Raw genomic sequence first — 10,000 nt, 5'->3', positions numbered from 1 at the left:
GTCTATCCGTCTGTCTGTGTGTCTGCCTGTGGCTCTGTCTCTCATCCCCTTCTCTCTTTCAGGACGGATTCAGCAGTCAGTGGAAGATTATGAAATCAAGTAAGAATCTTTAATTCTGAGTCTCTATAATTAATACGCGATTAATATTTTGGAAGCATATAAAGAATCTCTGCGCTATTCTTGCTCTATAGTCTCTCTCTTCTATCGTCTCTCATCATCCTACGAATCTATGTATCTCAATTCTCTCTCTCTCTCTCTCTCTCTCTCTCTCTCTCTCTCTCTCTCTCTCTCTCTCTCTCTCTCTCTCCATTCTCTCTCAATTCAAATTCCAAAAAAGCTTTATTGGCATGACAAGCTTTACATTCGATCTCTTCAATTCAAATTCCAAAAAAGCTTTATTGGCATGACAAGCTTTACAGGTATTGCCAAAGCATTTATATTTAAAATAAAATACAATACAAATATGGAATAAACTGACATTTCTAGAACATTTCTTATTTAACATTATACAGCGTGTGGAGGCTGGTTATTTACATTGTGCCTCTCATTTTGTGGCAGGGTGTTAGATATTCAGCTGTTAGTTCAGCAGTGTCTCTGAATTCACCTAAATTGTTCTTAGTTTGGCCTCTCTGTCTATCTGTGAAAAGTCAGGAGCCCGGCTGGTGAATTGGGAAGTCTCTCTGGTCTGGGTGTATTTCACACAGTCCAGAGCGAAGTGTATTTCTCCTATTTCCCTGGATCCACACTGGCCACACAAGCGCCTGTCTCTGGGTTTCCAGGTTTGCCTGCGTCAGCCCGTTTCAACCTCCTACACCTACTCTGTACTTGTCTGCCTCAGTTTTGGGTCTTTTATTTGCACCAGGTACTCGGCAAGGGAATAGTCTCCATTTAAGCTCTGTAACATGCCAGCTTGTTTTGTGTTTTATTTTGGTTTGTCCAATGAGCTTTGTGACTGGTTTTTAAAGTAGAGACTATTCTCCTAAGCTGAGGAACTTGTCTGTTCCCTCTGCTGGTCTGAATCCCAATGATGCCTGTGTGGCTCAGTGCAACGAGTCTCAAAGCTAGCTGACTGAGGGGGGGTCCTTTTTGATGGTTATCTCCTGGCTTTTTAGTGATTTGTAATGGCAGGAGTCTGAGTCACTCTGTTTCAGATGGAGCCAGTATTTGAAGGCTCTGTTTTGAACTGCGATGAGCAGCGGGAATCGTCTCAGCTCAGCTTGACAGTCGTTGTTTGGTGTGTTTCTGTTGCAGGTGTAAAATGTTTTTTATGAATTGTAGGTGGAAGCTTTCTGTTGGGCTTTTTTCCCATGTTTCAAAATTGCAAAAGAGTCCTGGACCCCAGACTTCAGTGCCATATGAAAGACTGTCAAAGAGTTTGGTCCAGATCTTTACTGTTGGGTTCAGATTATACATTATTTTCTTTATAGCATGTATGCCCTGCATGCTTTTTCTGTGAGGTTTTTTATTGCCAAATTAGGACTGCCCGACGAGCTGATTATTATTCTTGATCGGTACAGCTTGTAATATGTTCTGCAGTGGAGGTGTTCTCTAGTGGAGATGTTCTGTAGTGGAAATGTTCTCTAGTGGAGGTGTTCTCTAGTGGAGGTGTTCTGTAGTGGAAGTGTTCTCTAGTGGAGGTGTTCTGTAGTGGAAATGTTCTCTAGTGGAGGTGTTCTGTAGTGGAGGTGTTCTGCAGTGGAGGTGTTCTCTAGTGGAGATGTTCTCTAGTGGAGGTGTTCTGTAGTGGAAATGTTCTCTAGTGGAGATGTTCTGTAGTGGAGGTGTTCTGTAGTGGAAGTGTTCTGTAGTGGAGGTGTTCTCTAGTGGAGATGTTCTCTAGTGGAGATGTTCTCTAGTGGAGATGTTCTCTAGTGGAAATGTTCGCTAGTGGAGGTGTTCTCTAGTGGAGATGTTCTGTAGTGGAAATGTTCTCTAGTGTTTCTCTAGTGGAGGTGTTCTCTAGTGGAGTGGAGGTGTTCTGTAGTGGAATTGTTCTCTAGTGGAGGTGTTCTGTAGTGGAAATGTTCTCTAGTGGAGGTGTTCTGTAGTGGAAATGTTCTCTAGTGGAGATGTTCTGTAGTGGAGGTGTTCTCTAGTGGAGGTGTTCTCTGGAGTGGATGTGTTCTCTAGTGGAGGTGTTCTGTAGTGGAAATGTTCTCTAGTGGAGGTGTTCTGTAGTGGAGGTGTTCTCTAGTGGAGGTGTTCTGTAGTGGAATGGAAATGTTCTCTAGTGGAGGTGTTCTGTAGTGGAAATGTTCTCTAGTGGAGGTGTTCTGTAGTGGAGGTGTTCTCTAGTGGAGGTGTTCTGTAGTGGAGGTGTTCTCTAGTGGAGGTGTTCTGTAGTGGAAATGTTCTCTAGTGGAGGTGTTCTGTAGTGGAGGTGTTCTCTAGTGGAGGTGTTCTCTAGTGGAGGTGTTCTGTAGTGGAGGTGTTCTCTAGTGGAGGTGTTCTCTAGTGGAGGTGTTCTGCAGTGGAGGTGTTCTGTAGTGGAGGTGTTCTCTAGTGGAGGTGTTCTGTAGTGGAAATGTTCTCTAGTGGAGGTGTTCTGTAGTGGAGGTGTTCTGTAGTGGAGGTGTTCTGTAGTGGAGGTGTTCTCTAGTGGAGGTGTTCTCTAGTGGAGGTGTTCTGTAGTGGAGGTGTTCTCTAGTGGAGGTGTTCTCTAGTGGAGGTGTTCTCTAGTGGAGGTGTTCTGCAGTGGAGGTGTTCTGTAGTGGAGGTGTTCTCTAGTGGAGGTGTTCTGTAGTGGAGGTGTTCTCTAGTGGAGGTGTTCTGTAGTGGAGATGTTCTCTAGTGGAGGTGTTCTGCAGTGGAGGTGTTCTGTAGTGGAGGTGTTCTGCAGTGGAGGTGTTCTCTAGTGGAGGTGTTCTGTAGTGGAGGTGTTCTCTAGTGGAGGTGTTCTGTAGTGGAAATGTTCTCTAGTGGAGGTGTTCTGTAGTGGAGGTGTTCTGTAGTGGAGGTGTTCTCTAGTGGAGGTGTTCTGTAGTGGAAATGTTCTCTAGTGGAGGTGTTCTGCAGTGGAGGTGTTCTCTAGTGGAGGTGTTCTCTAGTGGAGGTGTTCTGCAGTGGAGGTGTTCTCTAGTGGAGATGTTCTCTAGTGGAGGTGTTCTGTAGTGGAAATGTTCTCTAGTGGAGATGTTCTGTAGTGGAGGTGTTCTGTAGTGGAGTGGATGTTCTGTAGTGGAGGTGTTCTGTAGTGGAGGTGTTCTGTAGTGGAGGTGTTCTCTAGTGGAGGTGTTCTGTGGAGGTGTTCTGTAGTGGAGGTGTTCTGTAGTGGAGGTGTTATGTAGTGGAGGTGTTATGTAGTGGAGGTGTTATGTAGTGGAGGTGTTCTGTAGTGGAGGTGTTCTGTAGTGGAGGTGTTCTGCAGTGGAGGTGTTCTGCAGTGGAGGTGTTTTCTAGTGGAGGTGTTCTGTAGTGGAGGTGTTCTGCAGTGGAGGTGTTCTTTAGTGGAGGTGTTCTGTAGTGGAGGTGTTCTGTAGTGGAGGTGTTCTGTAGTGGAGGTGTTCTGCAGTGGAGGTGTTCTGTAGTGGAGGTGTTCTGCAGTGGAGGTGTTTTCTAGTGGAGGTGTTCTGTAGGAGAGGTGTTCTGTAGTGGAGGTGTTCTGTAGTGGAGGTGTTCTGGAGATCTGTTCTAGTGGAGGTGTTCTGCAGTGGAGGTGTTCTCTAGTGGAGGTGTTCTGCTAGTGGAGTGTTCTGCAGTAGTGGGAGGTGTTCTTAGTGGAGGTGTTCTCTAGTGGAGGTGTTCTCTAGTGGAGGTGTTCTCTAGTGGAGGTGTTCTCTAGTGGAGGTGTTCTGCAGTGGAGGTGTTTTCTAGTGGAGGTGTTCTGTAGTAGAGGTGTTCTGTAGTGGAGGTGTTCTCTAGTGGAGGTGTTCTGCAGTGGAGGTGTTCTGCAGTGGAGGTGTTTTCTAGTGGAGGTGTTCTGTAGTAGAGGTGTTCTGTAGTGGAGGTGTTCTTTAGTGGAGGTGTTCTGCAGTGGAGGTGTTCTGTAGTGGAGGTGTTCTGTAGTGGAGGTGTTCTCTAGTGGAGGTGTTCTGTAGTGGAGGTGTTCTCTAGTGGAGGTGTTCTGCAGTGGAGGTGTTCTCTAGTGGAGGTGTTCTCTAGTGGAGGTGTTATGTAGTGGAGGTGTTCTGTAGTGGAGGTGTTCTCTAGTGGAGGTGTTCTGTAGTGGAGGTGTTCTGCAGTGGAGGTGTTCTGCAGTGGAGGTGTTCTCTAGTGGAGGTGTTCTCTAGTGGAGGTGTTCTCTAGTGGAGGTGTTCTGTAGTGGAGGTGTTCTCTAGTGGAGGTGTTCTGCAGTGGAGGTGTTTTCTAGTGGAGGTGTTCTGTAGTGGAGGTGTTCTCTAGTGGAGGTGTTCTGTAGTGGAGGTGTTCTGTAGTGGAGGTGTTCTGCAGTGGAGGTGTTCTGTAGTGGAGGTGTTCTGCAGTGGAGGTGTTCTGTAGTGGAGGTGTTCTGCAGTGGAGGTGTTCTGTAGTGGAGGTGTTCTGTGGAGGTGTTCTGCTAGTGGAGGTGTTCTGTAGTGGAGGTGTTCTGCAGTGGAGCAGTGGAGGTGTTCAGCAGTGGAGGTGTTCTGTAGTGGAGGTGTTCTGCAGTGGAGGTGTTTTCTAGTGGAGGTGTTCTGTAGTAGAGGTGTTCTCTAGTGGAGGTGTTCTGCAGTGGAGGTGTTCTGCAGTGGAGGTGTTTAGGGTGATTTGATATTTTTTTCCCCTATACTTTTTTTCTGGAAAATCATAATTTTAGCTTTATCCGGGTTTATTTCTAAAGCCCATGTTTTGCAGTCCTGCTCTAGTGTTGCTCGTTTCTGCATTTGATCCCTGTAAACATGAGTTTGATGACATCATACACTTCGCCTCCAATGCCACTCTGCAGTATTTTAACTGGGTGCCAGTTTTTGAAGTCAAAAACTTTTTTGAAATCTACAAAGCAGCAAAATATTTGCCCTGTTCTTGTGGTGTGCTGGTTTATTAAAGTGTGCAGGGTGTAGCTGTGATCTGCAGTGCGGTGATGGGGGAGGAACGTTGGGTTCCTGTATGAATTTCAATAATCGGCTGTTAATAATGTGCAGAACATCTTCCCCAAGTTATTATTGGATTCTATAATTATTGGGTTCTAATTTGTCTCCTTTTTATATATTGGAGTTATGAGTTAGCCAGATGTCAATACTAGAATAATTTCATTAGGGCATTCTGTTTTTTGCTGCTGCTGTTTCTCAGCATTTCCTTTAAGATTATATCTTGACCACATACTTTTTTAGATTTGAGATGGATAAGTTTCTCTTTGACTCTAGCAGTGTGACTGGGGTGTCTAGAGGAGACTGATCATCTCTCTCTCTTCCTCATTCTCTCTGTCTCACTCCAACCCATCTCGCCCCTCTCTCTCTCCCTCTCATTCTCTCCTATACCCCTCAATCCCATATACAACCCCACCCCACTCCCTATACCCTCAATCCCATAAACAACCCCACCCTACTCCCTATACCCCTCAATCCCATATACAACCCCACCCCACTCCCTATACCCCTCAATCCCATATACAACCCCACCCCACTCCCTATACCCCTCAATCCCATATACAACCCCACCCCACTCCCTATACCCCTCAATCCCATATACAACCCCACCCCACTCCCTATACCCCTCAATCCCATATACAACCCCACCCCACTCCCTATACCCCTCAATCCCATATACAACCCCACCCCACTCCCTATACCCCTCAATCCCATATACAACCCCACCCCACTCCCTATACCCCACATTCCCATATACAACCCCACCCCACTCCCTATACCCCTCAATCCCATATACAACCCCACCCCACTCCCTATACCCCTCAATCCCATATACAACCCCACCCCACTCCCTATACAGGAAGTGCATCTGTGTATGGGGCAGTGTAACAGGAAGCTTATCGGTCTCGACTTCTCTCTTTCAGACCCCAGAACTACAATAACCCTGGTGGAGGATTTACTGTGATCCGACCAAACTGTAATTATTATATTATTATTATTATTATTATTATTATTATTATTATTATTATTATTATTGATGATTAGTCGTTGTGTTTTTCTTTTCAGATGATCTGTATTGTTATTGATGATTAGTTTGGTTTTCTTTTCAGATGATCTGTATTGTTATTGATGATTAGTTTGTGTTTTCTTTTCAGATGATCTGTATTATTATTGATGATTAGTTTGTGTTTTTCTTTTCAGATGATCTATATTATTATTGATGATTAGTTTGAGTTTTTCTTTTCAGATGATCTGTATTGTTATTGACGATTAGTTTGGTTTTCTTTTCAGATGATCTGTATTATTATTGATGATTAGTTTGGTTTTCTTTTCAGATGATCTGTATTATTAATGATGATTAGTTTGTGTTTTTCTTTTCAGATGATCTGTATTATTATTGATGATTAGTTTGTGTTTTCTTTTCAGATGATCTGTATTATTATTGATGATTAGTTTGTGTTTTCTTTTCAGATGATCTGTATTATTAATGATGATTAGTTTGTGTTTTTCTTTTCAGATGATCTGTATTATTAATGATGATTAGTTTGTGTTTTTCTTTTCAGATGATCTGTATTATTATTGATGATTAGTTTGTGTTTTCTTTTCAGATGATCTGTATTATTATTGATGATTAGTTTGGTTTTCTTTTCAGATGATCTGTATTATTATTGATGATTAGTTTGGTTTTCTTTTCAGATGATCTGTATTGTTATTGATGATTAGTTTGGTTGTCTTTTCAGATGATCTGTATTATTATTGATGATTAGTTTGTTTTTCTTTTCAGGTGATCTGTATTGTTATTGATGATTAGTTTGTTTTTCTTTTCAGATGATCTGTATTGTTATTGATGATTAGTTTGGTTTTCTTTTCAGATGATCTGTATTGTTATTGATGATTAGTTTGGTTTTCTTTTCAGATGATCTGTATTATTATTGATGATTAGTTTGGTTTTCTTTTCAGATGATCTGTATTGTTATTGATGATTAGTTTGGTTTTCTTTTCAGATGATCTGTATTGTTATTGATGATTAGTTTGTTTTTCTTTTCAGATGATCTGTATTGTTATTGATGATTAGTTTGTTTTTCTTTTCAGATGATCTGTATTGTTATTGATGATTAGTTTGGTTTTCTTTTCAGATGATCTGTATTGTTATTGATGATTAGTTTGTGTTTTTCTTTTCAGATGATCTGTATTATTATTGATGATTAGTTTGGTTTTCTTTTCAGATGATCTGTATTATTATTGATGATTAGTTTGTTTTTCTTTTCAGATGATCTGTATTGTTATTGATGATTAGTTTGGTTTTCTTTTCAGATGATCTGTATTGTTATTGATGATTAGTTTGGTTTTCTTTTCAGATGATCTGTATTATTTTTGATGATTAGTTTGAGTTTTTCTTTTCAGATGATCTGTATTGTTATTGATGATTAGTTTGGTTGTCTTTTCAGATGATCTATATTATTGTTGATGATTAGTTTGGTTTTCTTTTCAGATGATCTGTATTGTTATTGATGATTAGTTTGTGTTTTTCTTTTCAGATGATCTGTATTATTATTGATGATTAGTTTGTGTTTTCTTTTCAGATGATCTGTATTATTATTGATGATTAGTTTGTTTTTCTTTTCAGATGATCTGTATTGTTATTGATGATAAGTTTGGTTTTCTTTTCAGATGATCTGCATTATTGTTGATGATTAGTTTGGTTTTCTTTTCAGATGATCTGTATTATTAATGATGATTAGTTTGTGTTTTTCTTTTCAGATGATCTGTATTATTATTGATGATTAGTTTGGTTTTCTTTTCAGATGATCTGTATTGTTATTGATGATTAGTTTGGTTTTCTTTTCAGATGATCTGTATTATTATTGATGATTAGTTTGTTTTTCTTTTCAGATGATCTGTATTGTTATTGATGATTAGTTTGTGTTTTTCTTTTCAGATGATCTGTATTATTGTTGATGATTAGTTTGTGTTTTTCTTTTCAGATGCCCCTCCCGGGATCCTCCCAGTTCGCTCAGTCACGTCTCCCACTCACTTCCTGTCCATTCCGTGAGTCTCTGCTCCACACTCGCTGTGCACTAGATGGCGTTGGCTTATATAAAGATTGGCTGATCTAGCCCTTGTTCCGCATGTCCATGGCAGTGCAACAAGAACTGAAGAGCAGCTCCTGAACTCAGTCAAAACAACACTGATTCTGTGTGTGTGTGTGTGTGTGTGTGTGTGTGTGTGTGTGGGGTGGGGGTGTGGGGGGGGGGGGGGGGGGGGGGTGTGTGTGTGTCTGTCTGTGTGTGTATCTGTGTGTCTGTGTATGTTTCGTCTCTGTGTGTGTGTGTCTGTCTGTGTGTGTCTGTGATGTTGAAGCTGACACCCTGGGATCCTTCAAGCAGCTGCTTGATGAGATTTTGGGATCAATAACCTACTAACAACCAAACGAGCAAGATGGGCCGAATGGCCTCCTCTCGTTTGTAAACTTTCTTATGTTCTTATGTCTGTCTGTCTGTGTGTGTATCTGTGTGTCTGTGTATGTTTCGTCTGTGTGTGTGTGTGGGTGTGTGGGTGTTTGTGTGAACATAAGAACATAAGAAAGTTTACAAACGAGAGGAGGCCATTAGGCCCATCTTGCTCGTTTGGTTGTTAGTCGCTTATTGATCCCAGAATCTCATCAAGCAACTTCTTGAAGGATCCCAGGATGTCAGCTTCAACAACATTACTGGGGAGTTGATTCCAGACCCTCACAATTCTCTGTGTAAAAAAGTGCCTCCTATTTTCTGTTCTGAATGCCCCTTTGTCTAATCTTCGTTTGTGACCCCTGGTCCTTGTTTCTTTTTTCAGGCTGAAAAAGTCCCTTGGGTCGACACTGTCAATACCTTTTAGAATTTTGAATGCTTGAATTAGGTAGCCACGTAGTCTTCTTTTTCAAGACTGAACAGATTCAATTCTTTTAGCCTGTCTGCATATGACATGCCTTTTAAGCCCGGGATAATACTGGTCGCTCTTCTTTGCACTCTTTCTAGAGCAGCAATATCTTTTTTATAGCGAGGTGACCAGAACTGCACACAATATTCAAGATGAGGTCTTACTAGTGCATTGTACAGTTTTAACATTACTTCCCTTGATTTAAATTCAACACTTTTCACAATGTATCCGAGCATCTTGTTAGCCTTTTTTTATAGCTTCCCCACATTGTCTAGATGAAGACATTTCTGAGTCAACAAAAACTCCTAGGTCTTTTTCATAGATTCCTTCTCCAATTTCAGTATCTTCCATATGATATTTATAATGTACATTTTTATTTCCTGCGTGCAGTACCTTACACTTTTCTCTATTAAATGTCATTTGCCATGTGTCTGCCAAGTTCTGAATCTTGTCTAGATCATTTTGAATGACCTTTGCTGCTGCATTGGTATTTGCCACTCCTCCTACTTTTGTGTTGTCTGCAATTTAACAAGTTTGCTTACTATACCAGAATCTAAATCATTAATGTAGATTAGGAATAGCGAGGACCTAATACTGATCCCTGTGGTACACCGCTGGTTACCACACTCCATTCTGAGGTTTTTCCTCTAATCAGTACTTTCTGTTTTCTACATGTTAACCACTCCCTAATCCATGTACATGTGTTTCCTTGAATCCCTACTGCGTTCAGTTTGAGAATTAATCTTTTGTGCGGGATTTTGTCAAAAGCTTTTTGGAAATCCAAATAAACCATGTCATATGCTTTGCAATTATCCATTATCGATGTTGCATCCTCAAAAAAATTAAGCAAGTTAGTTAGACACAATCTCCCTTTCCTAAAACCATGTTGACTGTCTCCCAGGACCCTGTTACCATAAAGGTAATTTTCCATTTTGGATCTTATTATAGTTTCCATAAGTTTGCATATAATAGAAGTCAGGCTTACTGGTCTGTAGTTACCTGGTTCAGTTTTGTTTCCCTTTTTGTGGATCGGTATTACATTTGCAATTTTCCAGTCTGTCGGTACCACCCCTGTGTCA

The 10,000-nt window shown here is 41.2% G+C and overlaps 1 protein-coding gene across 1 annotated transcript in view; it reads left to right on the top strand.

The window, feature by feature from the left end:
• Positions 1–10,000, top strand: part of LOC121306768 — a 23,316-nt gene that overhangs the window by 3,450 nt on the left and 9,866 nt on the right. The window contains exons 3-5 of the mRNA XM_041238689.1: positions 63–99; positions 5,930–5,982; positions 7,991–8,054. Of these exons, the coding sequence (XP_041094623.1) occupies positions 63–99; positions 5,930–5,982; positions 7,991–8,054 (154 nt within the window). The remainder of the gene's footprint in view (positions 1–62; positions 100–5,929; positions 5,983–7,990; positions 8,055–10,000) is intronic.

This window comes from Polyodon spathula, chromosome 50, assembly GCF_017654505.1.
Source record: "Polyodon spathula isolate WHYD16114869_AA chromosome 50, ASM1765450v1, whole genome shotgun sequence".
Lineage (NCBI taxonomy): Eukaryota > Metazoa > Chordata > Actinopteri > Acipenseriformes > Polyodontidae > Polyodon > Polyodon spathula.
Note: the sequence above shows the minus strand (reverse complement) of the source record. Positions and strands in the feature narration are given on the sequence as shown.